At 46.4% G+C, this 21,465-nt stretch overlaps 1 protein-coding gene across 1 annotated transcript in view; it reads left to right on the top strand.

Annotated features, from left to right (window-relative positions):
* Positions 1-21,465, top strand: part of Abhd2 (abhydrolase domain containing 2) — a 105,617-nt gene that overhangs the window by 70,099 nt on the left and 14,053 nt on the right. The window contains exons 5-6 of the mRNA XM_004623289.2: positions 523-690; positions 16,473-16,656. Coding sequence (XP_004623346.1) covers positions 523-690; positions 16,473-16,656 — 352 coding nt within the window. The remainder of the gene's footprint in view (positions 1-522; positions 691-16,472; positions 16,657-21,465) is intronic.

A 21,465-nucleotide genomic window follows, 5' to 3' on the forward strand; every position in this document is an offset into this window, starting at 1 on the left:
TATATCTGTTGGATCTAATTGTAAAATTTGGGGTTTATTTTTTATTTCATGTTTCTAATTTTTTCTAATTAATTTTCTAATAATTAATACAGAACACAGTTTTCAAAAGTATAAGCCTATGATGGATTAGAAGTTTTAAAAATAAACCCTTCCCCATAAAGAATTAGGGAAGCCTAAAATAGACAGCTCCAGCTGAAAGGGAATGAGGGAACGACATCTTTTCCAGCGAATTGAATGAAAGGGTGTGCATTAAGTTCCCTTCTCCTAGCCAGACGGGGTGGTGCAGCACTCAGGAGGCTGAGGCAGGAGGATCACCATGTTTTCAAGGCCTGCCTGGGCTACCTAGTGAGTTCAAGATCAGCCTGAACTATATAGCAAGACCTTTCTTAAACAAAACAAAACCTCAAAAATGAATACATAAGTTCCCTTCTCCAGGTGTCTAAAAGCCAGTGAAGTATGATTCTGTGTATTCATCATATGATAATGGTTGGTTACGTGAGGATCTCTTTCTCCACCCTGTAGATGATGTCACCATGGTCATCTGCCCTGGAATTGCCAACCACAGTGAGAAGCAGTACATCCGCACCTTCGTTGACTACGCGCAGAAGAATGGCTACCGGTGTGCTGTGCTGAACCACCTGGGCGCCCTGCCCAACATTGAGCTGACCTCGCCACGCATGTTCACCTATGGTAAACACGGGCCACATCCACGCAGAGGCCTCCCCTTTCTCTCCTTGCTTTAATATGTTGCTACTTCGTTTCTGTTTTCTTTATTTTTTTTTTTATTTTGACGTATTTAGTATAGGGTCTTTTTTTTTTTTTTATTTTGACGTATTTAGTATAGGGTCTCACTATGCAGATTGGACTCGTAGTGATCCACCTGTTTTCAGCCTCCCCGGCACTAGGATTATAGGCATGTGCCACCACACCTGGACTTGGTCCCTGGCTCATTCCTCCCCCCGGGGGTGAGGCTGGTGCAGCATGCAGGACCCAGGATCAATCCCTGGTCCTTGCACTTGCCAAAGCTGGTGCTTAGCCTGCTGAGCTATCTTGCCAGCCCTTGTTTCTTTTTTGAACTTAGAATTTATGCCTCTCCACAAGAGATGGTGAGACACACATTTAATACCAATACTAGGCATGTCCCATGCCACGCCTTACAACCACTCTGGAGTGGGGCCAGCACACCCACCCTGCTGAGAGAGGCAGTTGCTACAGCTCACAGAGAAAGAGCTCCCCAGGAGCCCTTAGCTAGTAGGTTCCAGAGCCGGCTGGGAGCCGGGTGGCTTGGGTGGCAGAACGTAGGCCCTCCCTGCTGTTCCATCCACACTCCTGAGGACTCCTGTGCCTAGAGTGTGAGGTGGCATGGAGTGTCAGTGGATCAGCAGCAGCTCCCTGGACCTTGAGGCTCCTGGGGGACAGGAATTGGCTCGCAGGCTTAGGCAAATGCCTCTAACTTCAGGGCGAGGCCTCTGTTAGCGCAGACTCTGGCTTCCGGACTGTTCATCTTTGATTCTTATGCAGCTCTCCTTTCACATTATATATGCACATGTAACAAATAAATGCACAGAATTATGTATCTGTGCACAAACATATGGGATGTTTATGACCAAATAAATTATGTTTTAATGGGAAACAACCAAAAATTACATCTATAATCTTACCATAACTATAATTTTCTGCTTCTTTATCTTCCTGTTCTGTCTTTATGTTTGTATATGTAGTTTTTTTTTTAGTTGCAGTCATACTATCTATCTATGGCATTTAAATAATTTTATAGTCATCAACATAAAATGCAAAGTCATTATATTTAATCATATTGACATCCACATTACTATTATTACTCTGTTATAATTTATATAACCATTCCTTTTTGTAAGACGTATAGGTTTTTTTTGTTTTTTTTTTTTTAAGTTTTCCAGCATTTTAAACAATGACTTAGAATATTTTTCAGGCTGGAGTGATAGCTTGGCAGCATTAGCACCTGCCTGGCAAGCACAGGGTCCCAAGTCTGATCCCCAGTACCACATGCCATGTGGGCCCCAGAACCCCAGGCATGCCGTGCTGGCTCCCAAATTGGAATGGGTGCCCATGCCTGTAATCCCAGCATTAGAGAGGCTGAGACAGGAGGGTCACTATGAGTCTGAACTGTGTAGCGAGACTCTATATCAAAAAAAGAATTTTTTTTTTCTCTTTAGTGAGTTCTTTGGAGTAAATTTCCTGAGGTGACTTGTTTTCATATGTTTGTACACATTGTCAGGTTGTCTCCTAGAAGGTCATTCCAGTTGACTCTGTCACTGGTAGTTCACAAGGGTGCCACGTCCTGCAGGGCAGGCACAGGAAGGTCGTGGGTAGGGAAGATTGAAGACACACAGCCACTTCATGCCAGGCACAGGACTGGGTACTCCAAGGCATTCTCTCCTCTGGGCTCGCTCCCACGCCTACAGACACCATTTACACTGGCTTCATTCACAGTTTGGTCTGCGATTCAAAGACAGAGGTGACTGTCTAGCTCACGGATGACACAGATGAGGATGTGGGAGGAAGAACTGGATCCAAAGGGCAGAAATAGTTAAAGTCAAACACAATGAAAACAGGGGGACCTAAGCATAAGGTCTTGAAGGTGGAGGTAAAGCTCCATCTTTACAAATAGGACAGGAAGGTGTGGCCTGGCCACAGGGCCACACAGAGGCTTGGGAGTGGTATTTAGCAGCAAGAGTAACAACAGCACAAGATAAGAAATGCCAGTAAGGGCACTGATATGTGCCAGCCTCGGTGCCCACGTCTGCATAATCTCTTTAACCTCACAGTGGCCAGGTGAAAGTCATTTCTGCTGAAAAGCTCAGGAAGAGACCATGTTTGGGCAAGGACATCACACCAGCCACGTCGAAGAGCTCAGATGGGGCCCTCGTCCAGCTGCCCTGGCCGCCAGGGCCCTCTCAGAGCTGGTGGCAAAGCTGTGCCTGAGGGGTCCGGGCCACACGGCCCCTGGGGTGCTATGGGTAGTAGTACAGGAGGCCAGTGGAAGGCATGCCAAATCCAGGGATCTGGAAGCAGGAGGAGCAGGGAGTGCGAGCTCTGTATGTGTGCATTGTTGGAAAGGGCACCCGCCAAGAGAGCAGCTCTGCACCAGGTCCCAGCCCTGCCCGCGACTGGCCATGTGGCCCGGAGCACGTTGCTCAAGTCCCCAGTTCTTCAGCTGCAGTAATTAAGTGTGTGTTACGAAGGTCTTGGTGGGCAGTGGACGTAGAATATTAGGTTTGTTCTTACATATCTGGAGGCTGTTAACGTCGGGGCGGGGTTAGCAGTGCTCCATGTAACCCAGATGATGAGCTGCGCAAGGGGAGACAGGCCTGTCGGTGATCAGCTCCAAAGCAGTGGAATGAGTGCACAACCAGGGCCAGTGCGGAGTCGCGCCTCATCCGCGCTGGTGAGCTGGCAGACTTACCAGATCACAAAGACTGGGCGCTCCTGGCCAGGACACTGGGCTCTGGGGAGGACAAGCCAAGCAGAAAGGTAGCGCGCTCCATTCCCATCAAGAACATGCATGGTGTAAGCCAAGCGTGGCACTGCCTGCCTGTATTCCCAGTACTCTGGGAGGCTGAGGCAGGAGGATGACAACTTCAAGCCTGGCCTAGCCATCTTAATGATTAGCGAGACTCTCTCAAAACTAAAAAAAAAAAAAAAAAATTTTTTTTTTGTATTTTAGGGAAGGGTCTACAGGGTGTTCAGGGTCTCACTACTAAATCAGACTCAGTGATCTGCCTATTTACAGCCTCCCAAGAGCTGAGATTACAGGCGCACACCACCACACCCAGTCTCAATTGCCATCTCAGTGTGCCCCGGGGGTAGGGCTGGCACGGCAGGTCTCAGGCTTGAACACCCAGCCCCTGCGCCTGTTTGCAAGCCCTTTAATCTGCTGAGCTATTTGACTGGCCCTTCAAAACTAAAATTTAAAAGGGCTGGAGGTACATACAGCTTACTGCAAAGGCCCCAGCTTCAATCCCCAATACCACCAGAATAAATAACAACAACAATCGTAATAGCATCAGGCATTTGGACCAGTGTGTTAAATCTGAGCATGAAAGAAATCTATGGGGAGGGACTGGTGAGATGGCTCAGTGGTCTAAAACACCTACTTAGAACAAAGAACAAGCTTAGCAAAGCACAGGGACCGCGGTTCAATCCCCCAGCACCACATGCCAGCCAGCCCCGCCCCCTGGTGGGCTGAGCTGGCCACACACACACACACACACACACACACACACACACACACACAATCTATGGGGAAGAGGTAGGTTCATGTAGGAAAAGCTTTAGCCCCAAATTTGAAAAAGTAATTTCTCTATGTTCTTTTTTGTTTTTGTTTTTGTTGTCACATTTTGTTTCCTTGGAATTTTAGAAGTAAATTCCTATAGTTAGTAAATTCCTAAGTGCAGTATTTTTCCAGAAAGACAGCTGACCTGGAAGAGAGGAGTGATTTCTTCTAGCCATGTCATTTAGCTTATAGCCCATCTCACTTCTTCTGTAAACAGCCCTTTTTGTTGTCCCCTCTCAAGGATTATTTTAAAGCAAGTCCCAATCAGCCGATCATCTCATCTGAAACTATTTGTGTGTATTGCTGTGATATTCAGACTCCTTGTAAACTGCTTTAATTTGTTTGAGACAAAACGAAGTGCCACATTCTGGGTGGCTTATACAACAGAAATGTTATTTTCTCACATTTAGGGAGTTAGGAGTCTGAGATGAAGATGTTAGCCAGCGTGGGTTCTTTTCAGACCTCTCCCCTTGGCTCGTAGATGGCCGTGGTGTTACGGTTTCTTCAGAGTGTGGTCCTGTCCTGTGTCTCTGCCACCTAATCAGTCCTTAAAGGACCCAACAACCCTGGATGGGAGTTCACCTTGACCCCTCCATTTTAACTTAATTACATCTTTAAAAGCCGTGCTCCAAGTACAATGACAGTCTAAGTGAGGTACTAGGGTTGAGACTTCAATATATGAACATTGGAGGACACTGTTCAACCCATAACCTAAACATAAGCACAATAGTATCGTCACAATTAAAGCAGTACATCTCAGTGCAGCTTAGTTCCCATATCTTAGTTTCTTTTTAATTATAGTTCATTCAATCCAGGATCCAAATTGGGTCCAAATACTGCAGTTAGCTAATAGGTTCTTTAGGCCTCCTTTAAGCCTCTTTCCCTCACTTTCATCAGGCCCCCCACCAACTCAGCCTCCTCCATGTAGGGTGACCCGGCCTCAGCACACCCTAGAACCCACGAATCTGACGGCCTGATCCCATTCTGAGCACCAGCCCTGGCAAGCACGAGACTCCAGGGCCTGCTGGGCTCAGGTCTGCCTGAATTCTGTTTCATCGGCCTCTGTGACCTTCACTTGGCTTCTCCCTGTCATTTGGGTCTCAACCAAGATGTCACTTTCTCCTTTTCCCATACAGTGTGGCTGGCCTTCCTGCACCCCATGTCATTCCCCACCTAATCCCATCTTGACATTCTTCAGGGCACTTAAGATTTGAAGGTGCACATTTATTTTCATAATACCTGTTCACAGCTACTGCCTGTCTCTCCATCCCCTGCTCTCCGTAAGAGCAGGTGGTCCCTCCTGTGGCTCTGGAGTGCCCAGCATCCAGCTCAGCCCATAAGAAAGCCTCTCTCCATCAGAGACCGCTGGCTGCTGCCCAAAGGAGCCCCCAGGTGACAGACATGAAAGGGCATATGCACGTAAGGAGACACTTTCTACCCCGCTCCAGTCTCTCCTTCTGAGAAATTTATGAAAGCTCTTTTCCTACTTATCAGACTGTTTCCAGCCACACACGCACTAATCCTTTGTTTCCGGTCACCTTTGCTAATATGATTAGAAATGGTTGGGAAGAGGTCCTCCTTGTGCAGAACAAATCACCTAAGTGGGTAGTGTCGCATTCTTAGAACTCTTAGTACCGCCTTGAAAAGATAAATTCAATGAAGCAACGTCCTTGAAGACACTCCTGAGTGTCAGGCATGGACTGAGCTCTATGTATGTCACTTCACTTGATCCTTACTGCCTGAGGACTGGTGTTATGTCCCCACTTCACGGCTTAGGAACGTGAAGTACTTTGCTTGGACTCATGTGACTTAAGCAGCAGAGCCACCAATCAAACTGTGGTTTTTACCCCAGCTCAACTGCTGTGGTTAATAGTGTTCATTTCCTATTCAGGATACTAAAATATAGAGGAGCAGAAGGATATGTGAGCGTGCAGAAAGATTTTTTTTTCCTACTTTGGTGGTAGGAGGCACTACGTTTTTATTGATAGCTGTCATTTCCATGACATTTGCTGTGGGTCAGGCACTCTCCTGAGTACTTTAGATGGCATATTAAATCAGTCACCCCCTTTCTACAGATGAAGAAACTGAGGCCTCCCGAAGTTGAATAACTTCTTCCACATCAAAGAACATAAAGTGGATGTGTAAGTGACAGAGGAGACAAACCCCAGGCAATCTCATCATTTATGCGAGTCCCACTCCTCTTCAAAGGAAACAGGAAGGAGCTCTCAGACAAGTACTTCGTTTATTTGCTTTTGTTTTTTGAGACAGAGTGTCACTGTATAGTTCAGGCTGGGCTTGAACTCACTGTGTAATCCAGGTTGGCCTCAAACTTGCAACAATTCTCCTACCCCAGCCTCCCCAGTGTATGCCGTCATGCCCTGCTTAAGTACATTTTAGGCTGAGAGCAAGAACATCCAAGAGCCTCTCAGAGCCACAGAAACAGGCCAGGTGGTTTTGGTCTCTGATCCTCCAGATACTCATGGGCCAGCACCTGTAATGAAAAGACAGATGCAAGTTAAGTCCCAGCCTTAGGAAGAATAGCTCAGCAACACCCTAGCGTTGATGTTCAGAGCAGATTGTCGCTGGATAAGATCCATCAGCCCGGGAACAAGCAGAAAGCCAGAACTTCCAGGTATCCGCCAGCTAGTTTGGATGGGGTGGGGGTGCACCGCCTCAATCAATCGAAACCCAGTGAGGTCTATCTAGAGTATTCACCAGGAGGCTGAGGCAGATGAACTGTGGTGAGTTTGAGGCCAGCCTGGGCTAAATAGTGAGACCATATCTCAAAAAAAAAAAAAAAAAAAAGTATTTGCCAATGGCACCCTTCTCAGGGGACATGGACTGGATCTCAGTCTCTAAGGACTGTGTTACTGTTTGTTAACATCCTGCCTTTGGAACACCACTTAGGGAGGATCTGCTCAGGAAAGGCCTGTGCAATGCAGAACAAAAGCCTGTGCTTTGGGGGCCAGTAGATAGGGGCTGAGAACCTGGGAAAAGAGATGAGGCAGACTGCTGGGAAGATAGGCAGGAAGATAAAGCTGTACCCGCAAGAACCAGAAAATGATGATGACTAGTGGTCCTGCGCTCTAACGTTATGTTTTCTGTGAGCCAGCTTAGAGGAGAAAAGGCAGTGGTTTACTTGAACAGTTACATGACCTTGCTCCACGTCAGCCTCCCCAATGACCTCAAGGGAATGGGTGAACTCTGCAGGGACCAATTGGAGATGCTGTTTTTGTTAAAAGGAAAATTCTTTGGGCTTCATTTTTATTTTTGTTTTTTGAGCTTGGTCTAGGTTATGGCTCTGTTGGCGGCCCTGTAGTTATTTTGAATGGCACAATGCTTGTTTTCTAGCTGAGTGACCTTCAGGATGTACCCCTCTGCCAGATCTGCTTGGGCCACACACTCCAGCTCAAAGCTACTGGAGTCAAATTTAGACTCTGCTCCCTCCTTTTGTCTTACCTTGTTTTGTTTCGTGGTGCTAGGGATTGAACCCCAGGCCACATTCATATGAGACAAATGCTGTACCACTGAGCTACACTCCTAACCCCGTGCTAACTATTCAAGCAGTGGCAAGCTTCTGCCAAAGTGGAAGTATGTGCTAAGATGAATAGCAGCACCCATGAAGATAGAATTTACCACACTGTGTTTTAATTTTCTTATTCAAAGACGATCTTACACTAGATCAAGCCAGGTGTCCATCAGTCCGTAACATGTGGAAGAGAAGGGAGATGGAGAAGTCCTAAAGATGCTTTTGAAGTGTATTTATTATAAAGAGCCTAAATCTTTAGTTGGAAGGCTGTCGCAGTAGACATGTAGGCTTACTCTTTATGACTTAATTGATTTTCTAACTCAGGCAGTGTTGGGAATGTGAGTGCTTTTGTCAGCAATACTGTAGGGGGCCAGTAATTCAGGAAGCATTCTGCTCCTTCTGTCTGTCTTTGGCTAAGTGCCTTGTACCCCGGCAGCTCAGTGTTGATGTTCACAGAAACTGTAGCTGGATGAAAGCCAGCAATCATAGCTGAAAGCCAGAATTTCCCAGCCGGTAATTACTCTGGCCTCTGGATCGCATCATTATATCTTGAAGTCCTATGACCAAGACATTAAAAAACAGGTGATAAAGAGTCTTATGAGTTTAATTTTGGTTCAGAAAGGGTAAGGAATCTAGGATTTTTTTACAAGTCTGTTCTACACCGGATGAAAGGCATTAAAATAACATGGCTTTGGCTGAGTTTCTTAGGACTACAAGGCTCCGAAGAACTTAGCATCTTTCTCCGACAAAGCACCAGTCTGAGGAATTTTGACATTGAAAACGGGTTCATGGGCCAGGGAGATAGCCTGGCAAGCACAAGGTCCTGAGTTCCATCACCAGTAGTACAAAGAAAAGAAAAGGAAGAAAGAGGGAACAAAAGGAAAGGAAAAGAAAAAGGGTTTGAATGATTTAAACTGATTTTTCTTGTAGGTTTGACTTGTGTGAAATAGGCTCTTATCTCAAAACTCTTGACTTTCTGGCTTTAGATGTGATGCTGGGAGGAAGTTCTTGAAACCATAGCGTTGCATTTTGATGCTCAGGAGAAGCTCTTTATTGTCCAGTCCAGAATGCTTGAGGTTTTTGTCTTGTAAAATGGATTTTGGAATCTCAAGGTAAGATCACAGAACATTGCCTTGTTTAGAGATCCATGATTTAGTCTTGCAAAGGAAAGAGGACCTGTGCCTGGAGTGACAGTGTGATTTAGCATCCCAGCCAGGACATTTTGCAAGTAAAAGGGGACAGAAGAACACATCAGAACCACAGACAAACTCCAGGACCATCTCAGACTAATGCGGATGTGTGGCCTCCCGCTCCACACACACTGTGGAGACCACCCAGGACCCAAGACACCTCTCCATTAGGAGTTGCAGACTTGTTTCCAAGTTGACAATTACAAATTGCATTCCCTTGGCATTAAACAGTCATTTCTTATAATAGCAGAAGGCATCATGGGAAGGGAGGAAGAAGAGAAGGGTCAAGGAAGAGAGTCTGAAAGTGAAGGCAGTGAATTTGCGAGAGAGTGGACATGTTAGGGCGATGCCTGACGAGACTGCTGAGAATGTGGCAGGGCATCTTATCTGGAGCAGGACTGGAGGAGTAGAGTCTAGCTTTCAGGATGAGACCAAATGCTTGCTCCAGCTATCAAGGGCACCTTATCCCCAGGGAAAGAAGGCTAAAGTGCTCATTTTGTTTCAGCTCTAAGAACAGGAGGAACTTGTATGCCGGGCAGAGGCACTCTCCCTTGATTTCTACAGCTGTTTTCTTCCTGAGTGACTCAGCTTAGCAGTAGCTTCCCCTCAGCTTTAAGAAATGATTTACCTATTTTTACCATGAAGTGACAGGAGCTGCTGGATACACCCTCCCCTGCCAGCCTGCAGCCCACCGGCCCTCAAGCTATGGTATTAGCCCACCCATAGTGTGTACTTGTTTCTTGCTCTCTGCATGGCCACGCTGGCCAGCACTGTGTGCTTTCGTCGCTTGTGATTCAGACTTCCTTCCTGTCCACCTTAGCGTTGTGAGGCACACCCACCAAGTGCCAGGCCCAGGCCGTGCGTGGTGGAGAATCCAGAGATGACTCAAGAGTTTCCGTGAACAAGGAACACCACGTCTCTGGGCCCTGTATTTCAGTATACTTAGTCATGCTAACGCCACTTAGGAAAAATGGCTTTTGAAAATGGTAGTTTAGTGCAGGTTTTTGCGTTGTCTTTCTTTGGGGGAAAGAGCTTGAAGAAAAAGGCAGGGGATTTCTCCTGATCTTAACAGGTTGACTTCCCAAGACAGCCCTGTCCCCATCTCACCAGGGTCAGGCTAGTGTCTCGCATATCATCTTGCCTTTGAAAAGCTGCAGCAAGATTAGCTATCTAATCTTGTTATTGGTGCTAATCCCAGGAAGATTAAATACTAGAACCTCATTTAAATCCCCTAATCTTAAAAAAAACAGATTATTGTAGTATTTAGTTGAACTGGGGGGCGGGTCAAAGACACAGAGTGTTGGTCTCTGACCCCAGGTGGTAATCCCAGGAGACCCAGCACCACCCTGGAACTAGGCAGGCACACCTAGGTTTGCCCTTCCCTTAGCTGGGGACAGGTGGCAACTCTTTGCATAAAACCCAACAGTTTGTCCAGCAGCAGGCAGGGCTGGCCTTTTCTCCAGATCAAATGTTTTTAGATTTAATTAAGTGGAGACTCCCAAAGTGCCTCCACACAATTAGCTGTAATTGCTCCTCAGTGGTGTAGCAAATCCAAGTTTTGTAACAGCCCCAGTGACATCTGAACATCTGCTCCAGGTCTCAAGTAATCAGTGTGTGACTGGAGTACAGATAGATGGATGGGTCCAGCAGGAATCAGATGAGGAGAAAGTGAGACCTAATACTTAAACAGTAAACCCCCAAAGTACTGTTACTTGTGTAGATTTGTGGTACAAGGCAAGGGATGTGGGTTTCCAGGTTAGACATGAATCCAAAGTCCCGCATTCTAGCTGGCTCACTTGAAAGAAAGGCAAGTGGCTTCCTGTCTTTCTGTCTGCTTCCTGGTCCAAGTCAAAGTTCCTAGTAGAGAGCCTGGAGTACAGTGCATCCATTCATGTCGGTGACAGGGCTGAGTGTCCACTGAGCAGCTGGCCTCACAGGTCCACTGGGAAGCAAGAACAAGAGCATCTTTATCTGTGGAGTTTGTAATCTAATAGAAGCTCCTTTGATGTTAGAGCAAACTGTAAAGATGATTAGTAATCAGTGAAGGGATGGCGACATTAGGCAGAAACTCAAAGAAATGGTGGCCAAGTGAGGATTTAAATTTTTTGTTGGTACTATTTTAGGAGGGTAATGCTAGATTTTTTTTACCTCATTGTATAATTATTGGTCTGGATTTTTTTTTGAAAATTGAAAATTTTTATTTCTATGATAATTGAAAGGGTTTTTTTGAAATACATTCAACCCACCCCAAGGTGCAATGAATAAAGCAAAGTCTGTTCCCCACTAGACCTACCCTCAGAAAGTCAATGTTGGCCACAGTTTTCTGGCTAGTCCTCAATCAGGTGTGTGCATCTATGTAATCCCTCTCACAGCCAGGTACACACATGAGACGGTGCCATCCTACAGCTCTATCCCTTGGCTTTGCCCCTCTGTGACGTGGCTTGGGTGTTCCACGTCAGCAGACAGGAGTACAGCGCTGCCTAGTTTGACTAGTCCCAGTTAAATAGAGATGTGGGTGGTTTCCTAACTGCACTGTGGGGAACATTCTTGTGCATACATCTCTGTACACACGTACAAATATATCACAGTATAAAGTCATCCAAAGCGGAATTGCTGTGGACTGAAGTGCCTGCTTAGGCCGGCGCAGGGAGTAGGGTGAGAGAGAGACTGAGATGATGGCTGAGACTAGGCGTGGTGGCACGCACCTGTAAGTCCACCGCGTGGGAGGCTGAAAAAACAGGAGGATCACTAGGAGTCCAATCTGTAGTGAGACCCTACAGACCCTGTTCTAAATACATTTTTTTTAAAAATGGAATTTCTGGACCAAAGAATTTTTTTAAAATCAGTATGTGTTGTTATATTGCCCTCCAAGGCCTATCCCAGTGAGCGCACGCAGCAGTGAACAGATCTGAGGGCCAGGTGCCCCAATCTCTCGCATCCTGGATGTTGGCCAAGTTGCTGGTCCTCTCTAATGTAGACAATGAAAATTGATTTGTAATTGTCATTTCCATTTTTTTTTTCTTTCCCCTCCCTTTCCTTTTTGTCTTTCTTTGCCATGCTGTGGATGGAACCAAACACCTTCTGTGGGCTAGAGAGCACTCCATTGCTGAGCCAAATCCCCAGGCATTTCCTGGTGTCTTTTCCAGACAAGGTCTTACCACTCTGGCTTCCAACTTAGCAGTCTTTCTGCCTCAGCCTCCCAAGTAATGGGATTACAGCCATGTACTACAGCACCCATCTGAATTTCCTTATCTATGAATACCATGAGAATTTTTAAATTTTCTCTTTAAAAAAAAAAAGAGAAGCAGAAAATTGAGGATTTCACCCACATTTGCTGTCAACTAGGATAGTGGTTCTCAAAGCAAGGTCCTTGGACCAATAGCATTGACATCGCCTGAGGAACAGTAGACATACGAACTCTGAGCACCCCCGGACCCACTGAATCAAAGCCTCTGGGGCCCTGCAAGCCCTCTGCATGGTCCCCTCCTCCAGAGCTCCTGACTGGGCAATTCTGCAGTGGGACTGAGGATGTGCAATTTTGAACTGTTGTCAAGAAAATGTGACGCTGATGAGAACCATTCTAGGGACCACACGTGGAAGACCACTGTGCCAGAACGTCATCTTACAGTGAGATTTCACTCACGTGGCTTTTCTGGCTCACTCTTTTCAAGAAATATTAGCAGAAAGCAGTTGTAGAAATTTAAAGTTTGTTTGTTTGTTTGTTTGGTGTTGGATGGATCTGGAGGAGGTGCCTGGTTACATGGCACAGGGACTGGGCCCCTTGCAGAAAACTTGCTCTGAGGAAATTTTCAGAAAGAGGCCACCAGGCTAAGAGCTCTGCTTAGGATGCTTCCAGAAGACTGAGCAGCACCCCCATCTGTGGAAGCCACTTACTGCAAGTAGAAAGGGCTGGGAATCTAGAGATGGTCCTGAGAGGAAAGAGACAGGGCCTTAGAAAATACTTTTTCATACTCGTCTGAACTGGCTTCACACTGGAATCACGTGGGGATCCCCTAGAAGAACCCGGACCCAGATCCCACACTGACTTCCATAGTCTGGGCAAGGCCAGGCACGAGTGGCTAGTGCTATACAAGATCCCCAGGTTGGAGAACATCTCTGTGGAGGGCAATCTAGAAATTTAGATTGGCATTTTCAAGTATTAAGCTTCAAGTTCTTATTTAAGTGATGTTTTAAATCATAATAAAATACATATAATGTAAGATTTTCCACCTTAACCACTTAGGAGTGTGCAATCCAGTAGTCGGAAGTACACTGACATTGCTGTGTCGCCAGTCTCCAAAGCTCTTCACCTAACAAAAGTGAAACTCTGTACGCACTGCACAACTTAATTTCCCTCTTCCCTCAGGCCCGGGCAACTACCATTTTACTTTCTATTTCTGAATTTGACATTCACAGGTAGAATTAAATAGTCTTGTCTTTTTATAACTGGTATATTTCATCTATCATAATGGCCTCAAGGCTCAACCGTGCCGTCCCATGTGTCCGAATTTCCCCCCTTTCTAAAGGTAAGTGCTGTTCTTTCAAGTGACACTGTTCTGTTCATCCATTCGCCTACTAACAGACGTGTGGTTGCTTACGCCTTGTAGCTGTTACTAATGATGCTGCTGTGCATATAGGTTTACATAAAGTATATTTTTAAAGGAAGAAAGAAACGCTTCCTATATTCTGGACTCTGATCTAAGCCATTTATGTATTTACCTTACTCAGTTCTCTGAATAACTCTGAGGTGTTTACTATCATTGCCTCCATTTGACAGATAAGGGAACAGATCCAGAGTTTGGTAATTTTCCAGAGTTCTCTCAAGATAAAAGGTCATCCAGGGTATTTGTTGAAAGTGCCCATACCTGGGCCCCATCCTGTTTCTGTGGTGATGGCCCTCACACCTGGAGTTCATTGTCATCAGAGGGAGGTTGGGAGCAAGGGGACTGCTCGGTGAACCAGGAAACCTTCACTGAGCCGCGAGGCTGGGCTGCTTCTTGAGGACCTGTATGTAGGATTCCGTGGCCTGAGGGAGGTGAACAGACTCTAATGGCATTTTTGACTTTGCATTTGTGGTGAAGCTGAGCATCTGTGATCCCCGCTGAGTGCATTTGGAGCCCCCTTCTTTACATCACAGCTCCTACCTGAAAGCCAACATTGACTGGAGCTACATATACCTCCCATTGCTGCCTTTTTTAGAAAGAGGAGCTGAGATGAATCTGACCTAGTTGGGATGAAAGTCTGGCCTTTGAATTCCTTGGTTAAGAGGTTAGGGTTCCCTTTGGACCAACTCTTTGTTCCTTCAGCAGCCTGCCCCAAGCATCCACTCAGTTCCTCGTCTTTATTGAAGACCTGAACACTGCCCGGCCTCTGCTAGACCCAGGAGGAGCAGGTGGGAGAGCGGGTCCCCAGGATCTCCCAGCACAGAGAGCATGCTTCCATCTCAGGTGGTGCCTGGGCCTTGCCATGTTGGGAGGGAGCCGCCTTTGGCTCCTGGTTTTCTTAGTCTTATGCATCCTTTGCCACCTTCCAAGTCACAGGAGTTCCCAAGGCTTTCAGATTGTGATCAGGACTCCAAGTAGAGGGGTTGTTGTCAGGAAAGAAGCCTGTGGGCCTCCAGACGTACTGACATTCTGCATCTTCATGTGGATGTAGTAACCTGGTGTAAATATGTAAAAATTCACTGATGGCACATTTTTCTCTGTATATGTTATGCATCCCTAAAACTACAAATAGCTGGATATAGCTGCATATACCTATATTCTCAGTACTGAGGAGACTGGTACAAGAGTATCAACAAGAGTTCCAGGCCAACCTGGACTACATAGCAAGACCCTATTTCAAAAACATGCATTCATACATACCTAATACAGTAAGGCAGTTTTATGTGTATTGATACATATTAGTTTCCAAGACATATTTTAGAGGGATGGGGTAAGATACTAAACAATGTACATCCTTTCTCTGGCATTAAAAAAAAAAGAGTATAAAAAACTTTTTACCATATTTTTTATGCCATTTGAATTTTGTACTGTGTACATAGGTTACATACTCCAAAACATGTTTTATCCAGGTTCCTGGGCCTGGCCCCTGGCTCGTGGAATCCGCCCCTCAGGGGTGAGGCCATCTCACACTGTCCTGCTGGTCCATGCAGCCATCCCAGCCTGGTCTGTGTCACTGCAAAAGGAACACAGGTGTCAGGAGCTTGGCTGCAAGGATTGTGTCATCTCAGGCTTACTGGCTAGGGAGCGAGCTGTTCCATTCTATTAGAGCTGTCAGCACCACTGAACTGGTGTCCAGGTCCCAACTCACATTTCCATGTAAAATCCATGCTCTTAATAAAAGGTGGGGGCGGGTCTGGGGAGATAGCTCAATGGTCTAAGCGCCTGCCTGGCAAGTACAAAGTCCAGAGTTTGATCCCCAGTACCACATTCCATGCCAGCCCCAAAACCAAGTGTGGTGGCACACACCTACAATGCAAGTGCTGGGGAAGTTGCGACAGGAGGATCACTACTACTCTGAGCTGCATAACAAACCCTGTATAAAAACCGAGCAAACAGTCCATGCTTTTCCCCCTCTGGTCTACACCTCTTGCCAACATCCCTTGCTTTTCCTGTTAGGTTTTACTCTACATTAGCTCCCTGTGCTCTGGGGTTGGAGCAGGAAGGATGCAATCATGCCCTCACCTGGATGTAGCCATCCGCCTCCTCCTCTTAGTGGAGCTCCTGAGACAGCACAGCTGCAACAGCTGCCTGCAGTGCACCAGCTGAGATCCTCCCTCCTAGGCTAACGCAGCCCAGAGAGCGCTCCTCCGAGTACTTCTGAATGGCTCTGCTCCCTGGGCGCCCTGTTCCTACATCACCAAGAACACTGTACCCTAAGCCTGCAGGGCCTCCTGGCCATCCCTCTGGACTGAAGTTCATCTTCCCTTCTGTCCTAACAGTGACAAGAGGTTCCTGTAAATCACATCCACTTAGTACTTCTCTTGGTGCCATGAATCGTTGCACACTTGGGTATAGCGCCCCAACTTGTACCCCAAGGTTCTAATCCCAAAAGAGTTTGCTCTTGCTTTTATTTACATCTGTGAACACATGTGCTCATGCACACCCTAAATATATGGTTCAATGTCCGTGAATATCTGAGCAGATTTCTCCTGACGCACCTGTAAAGGAGCATTGTACATGTATTTGATGCAGTCTCTCCACCCATGGCTACTGCTGATTCCTGGTTTCCTGTAATACGGAGGCATCTGAGAACTTCTCTCTAGGCAAAGAGCAGTGTCTGTCTGTCTCTAGCTCTCAACACAGACACACACATACTCATATACATTTCTCTCTCATTGAATAGGGCAGCACCCACTTACTAACTCTCTGGCATACATTTTCTCCAGTATTTGTTGCCCCTGAAATGACTGAGTGATGTCACCCTTCGCTCACAGGCTGCACATGGGAATTCGGAGCCATGGTGAACTACATTAAGAAGACCTACCCCCTGACCCAGCTGGTCGTCGTGGGCTTCAGCCTGGGGGGTAACATCGTGTGCAAGTACTTGGGGGAGACCCAGGCGAACCAGGAAAAGGTCCTGTGCTGCGTCAGTGTGTGCCAGGGGTATAGCGCACTAAGGTGAGTCATTTCTACCACGCCCATGTGCTGTTTTCTTCCACTGGGTCCTCCAGTTAGTGTGTGTTTTAGCTCAAGGTCCCAACACACCAGACACGGGCCCAGGGAACACTATGGTAGACAGAGCATACATTTATGAGTCTTGTACTCACCTGGTGTTGCTTTGGAGTTATACACTGAGGTTGTCATGTCAGCTTGGTCTACACAGCTGCAATAGGACCAGGTCTGTAATGGGATCTGCCAAAGCCACCTTAACAGGTGCTGCTTCCCTAGGGAATCTCTGTGAGATGATTTAATCTATCCAAGTTTGGGAGTATGGCAGGACCATGGGCTCACTAGAAAACTCGGGACTGGTAAGCCAGGGTCTAAGCACAGGGCCTTGCAATCCAGTCCCTCTCAAGTCTCGGAGGCCTCTGAAGGGATCTGTGAAAGTCATTTAATCAGCAACTTCACCTTCAAGAACTCAGCCCTCATAGGCATCCCAGACCTCTTCACAGAGGAGCTGACCTCCTGAGGAAAGGTTTCTCCTCCCTTGGTCTCCGACCCACAGACTCCTGCAGGAGGAGTCCAAGTAAAGCATGGCATCTGCTGTGGCTCCCCTGTCACTGCTGTCCCAGATCTCTTGATTCACCATAACACATGCACACACACACACACACACACACACACACACACACACTTCTGGACTCTTCAGATACATCCACAGTTTTTCCTGTGTGCACTTCTGTATTAAAAATGGGTGTGGCCAGTTCTTATAGGCCTTGTGAAGAAATCCAGAGTCTCATGAGAAAGTAAAACAGAAAAAAACTTCTTTATTTATCCAGTCTAAGGCCAAACAGACTATATATAGATAATAAGACCTGTATCTTTCATGCCTTGGTTCAAGTGTATTGACATTTTCTGATGGATAGAAGCTATCTATAGAATGTCTAAAAATAAATATAGTACAGGCATTTGAAACCAACACAACCAAAAGGCAAACGTCAGTCTAGAAACCAGCCCCTGCCTACAAGGCTTAAAACTGGCCCAAAAAAGATGCTCTAAATATCCTCCGAGTTGGGGCTGAAGAGATAGCTTGGCAGCATAAGCTCAAGGTCCCAAGTTCAATCAGCGGTACCTCATGGTGTGCTGGCCCCAGACCCCTGAGCACACCGTGCTGGCCTCGGAACCAGGCATGACAGTGCACACCTGTAATCCCAGCTCTGGGGAGGCTGAGACGGGAGGATCACTAGGAGTCCAGGCTGCATAGCAAGACCTTACTACTAACACTGTTTATGTGGACCAAATGAGTTAATTTATATGAAGTACCAGAACAGTGCCTGGTACCTAAAATGTAACTGTTAATTATTATTTTTGTTGTTATTATTATTTACTATGAAATGAAGGACATGGGTTAGTTTGGTGCATTGCAATGTCCAGTCTGATGAACTGATGACTGTCTCATTTCATTAAGAATCACTTCAGGAATCTTATTAGAATACAAGTTCACTCTTGGAGGCCCTACCTCTGAGGACTCTGATTCATGCGGCCTGAGACCCAAGAATCTGCCTTTTGCACGCCCATCACAGTTGGCTTCTAATGCTCAACTGTTTTTCAGAGTCACTGGCTTGGGTAACCTCAGTGGTCTGTCCTGCCACAGTGTCCCAGGACTAGGCTAGCCCTGGTCCTCCAGTTGGAGACCTTCTTGTGGTTACTATGGTAAGCCAGTCAAAAGAAAAGACACGGTGCCCTTTCTTTTTTCTTTTTCTTTCTATCTCTTTGGTAAGAAAATATCTTTATTCCTAAGAGATACACTCTGAAGAGATGAAGGAGAAAGTATCATGATACAGTATCTGCAACTTTTAGTTTAGAAATGTATACACATACACACAACCATACATAGGGACATGCAACAAATGTGACAAAATGTTAACAGTTACTGTAAAACAACATACAGTGCCCTTTCTCGGCTTGACTTTCTAATCAAGTTGAGAAATGCTCAACTTGCAATTCATGTCCATATGAAACCAGAGATAAACAAAGTCCTGTCCTGCCCAGCCACTAGGGTAAGAGGTGAGCGAGGGCTGAGCCTCCTGAAGGTCTGGAGAACATGGTCTGGAAGAGCTCTGCTTCGCCTGACAGCTGGTCCAATTTTTAGCAGTCTATCACTCATTAAATGGATATCATTGGGGCCAGGGAGATGGCTCAGTAGAATAAGTGCTTCCCTGGCAAGCACAAGGACCTGAGTTCAATCCCCGGTTCTACCAAAAAAAAATGGATATCACCAGATTCCCTTTCTAAATCAACTGCTGTGAATGCTGACTCTGTGTTTAGAGAGCCCTGGACTTGATAAATAGGAGGATATAGGACAAGTTTGTTTTGCTTCTGTTCCCCACACACACACCTCAATGCACAAAATCTTAAAATGACAACCACTTCGTTTCATTTCGCCACAGGAGCACCATCTGCTGTTGGCAAGGGCACGCAGTCAGCACCATTAGCAAACTAAGGTGTTGCAGAACAGCGAAAGCCAAAAAGTTAGGAAACTAGAACCTGAGATGATGTGTGTTTGAAGGCATAGTTCACACAGCAGCCTCCTGAGGCCTTAAAGAGCTTCCTGTATGTGCGTACCTCTTGTCCATCAGCCCTCTCCAGGAAGGATGGGGAATTAACCTTTGGGCTGAGATCACATGGACACTTGTGGCCATTGAGAAACACCATAGTGCACTGCACTGATGCTTCCCTGGGCTCAGGTCCCCTCAGCCCGTTAACCAGATCTGCTGAATGAACTTAAACTAGTAGTATCACTTTTTTCTTCGGCCAACACCTGAGGGCCATGAGCCATTTCAATACTGGGGTGATAGCAGCCCGGCTTTGTCTGCGAGGCCTGGGACCTCATACTATTGGTAAATCCCTCCTAGCTGAGTCCAGAGAGCCCCTCTGCCCAGAGAGCCCTCCCTCTGACTTCTCACCCTTCAGCTTGCCTTCCCTGAACCTGCTGAAGGCTCCTGGGAACTCATCACCCGCTTACTCAACAAGGTCGGGCTCCCACATCAGCTCGCACTGCTCCATGTGCTGTGCCCTGAAGGGTGGGCGGTGGAGGACTCAAGCATCCTCATGACACAGCGTCTGCAGATTTGATGTTGGTCCTTCAGTAGGAACAGCCGCCAGCCAGCCCTGGGGATGTGTGTGGCCAGACAGCCTAACTCTGTTGTTTAGTTGATTAGCTCAAACCTCATTACAAAGAACCCCACATAATTATAAATCCATCCACTGAGTAGTGACCAGACACAGTGGAGAGGGAGATGCAGTGAAGCCAGGCTGGCTAGAGACTAATTCGGTCCCTGGTTCGTGCCATTAGATGTCCTCCTGGGTACCGTGCCCAGCCCAAAGCCAGGCTCAGGAACTCCCTGCCTGCACGCAGCTTACAGGAAGCATTATTGGTCTCCCTTCAGGTAAAATCAGTGTGTCTTTCCTAGGGAGGCCTCAAAAATCTTACAATGCTGAATTGGGAATACAGTAATTGTACAACAAAAAGCATTTTCTTGATAAATAAGAGTAGATGGTGCCTGGGGACCTCACCACACGTGACAACAGAGCAATTTCATAAAGCCTCACACCAGCAGACGTCAGTTAGCAATAGATGGCGCACTGAGTGGGTGCCGAGCAAATCAAGGAGTGTGCCTGGCTGGGAACATCTGTGTCACCTTCATGTCGCAGTGTTTCCACCAAGGCTTCTCACACCAGGCAAGAGCGAGGGCCGCTTCTCCGACACACCGTGTGCACATTCCCTCTTTTGCTTGTATTGGACCAATTCGGCAAAATGCGGGTGAGGGTGTGACAAGAGCGGTATTATCACCCAGGTGTATTTGGTGCCTTCCTCAAATCTGCGTTTATAGCTGCTGAGCTATGAAATCGCTTGGGATAATCAGTCATTTGTATGAGAGCCAAAAGAGTGGGGAAGCGGCCAAACGTAAGTAAAATTCGGTGGCAGAACTCCACCTGGAGAAACAGTTTAGTTTTTCTACCACCAGATGCTTTGCCCTCAGTGCTGTGAGAGTTTTGTTTTTTGTTTTTTTTTAATCAGAAAAATCCGAGGCTGTGTCTATACCCTTTGATTCCAATCCAGTGAGACTAGATGCAGGGTCAGTGGCCCAAAAAGAGTGCTGACTTTTTGCTGCACATGCTTAAAAATGCAGAGAGTAACACTGAACTTCAGGGTTTAGATGTAGTTCTCTGGTTATGGAACACATCCAGGTGAACAAAGCACCCTAGATGTGCCGCCGTACTATAGAGCTCATGGCTGCATTAACCCATCCATGAGCTCCCCCTGCCATATTGAAATGATCCTTACCGAAAAAGAACAAATCGTTCCTAAACCAGAGGAGGAAGCTGCACAGAAGGAAAAGTTATCCCAGGAGAAACTGAAGAAACAAAACCTATAGCATGGGAGTAAATTAAGCATGAAATAAATGCAAATAAAAGTAATGTTGAAGAGGCCAGGGAGATAGCTCAGTAGAATAAGCACTTACCTGGCAAGTGCAAGGTCCTGAGTTCAATCCCTGGTATCGCAAAAAAAAAAAAAAAGTAATGTTGTTTGCCATTATTAGTAAAAAACAAAAAACAAAAAAAAAACACTTCCAGTGAAAGCATACTGGCTATGGGGGTGTGCTCCTCTTCTTGGTGACTTTAGTGGCAGCATTACTTTTTAAGAGTTTCCCACCTCTCTGGAGGTATCTTTCCTGTGAGACCTATTGCAGTCTTTTCTGTCATTTTTGAAATCTGGCTTCCTACAAACAAGGGTTCCCTTGGGTTACACAAAGCCATCCCTCG

Source organism: Octodon degus, unplaced genomic scaffold (assembly GCF_000260255.1).
Source record: "Octodon degus isolate 3935 unplaced genomic scaffold, OctDeg1.0 scaffold00002, whole genome shotgun sequence".
Taxonomy (NCBI): Eukaryota; Metazoa; Chordata; class Mammalia; order Rodentia; family Octodontidae; genus Octodon; species Octodon degus.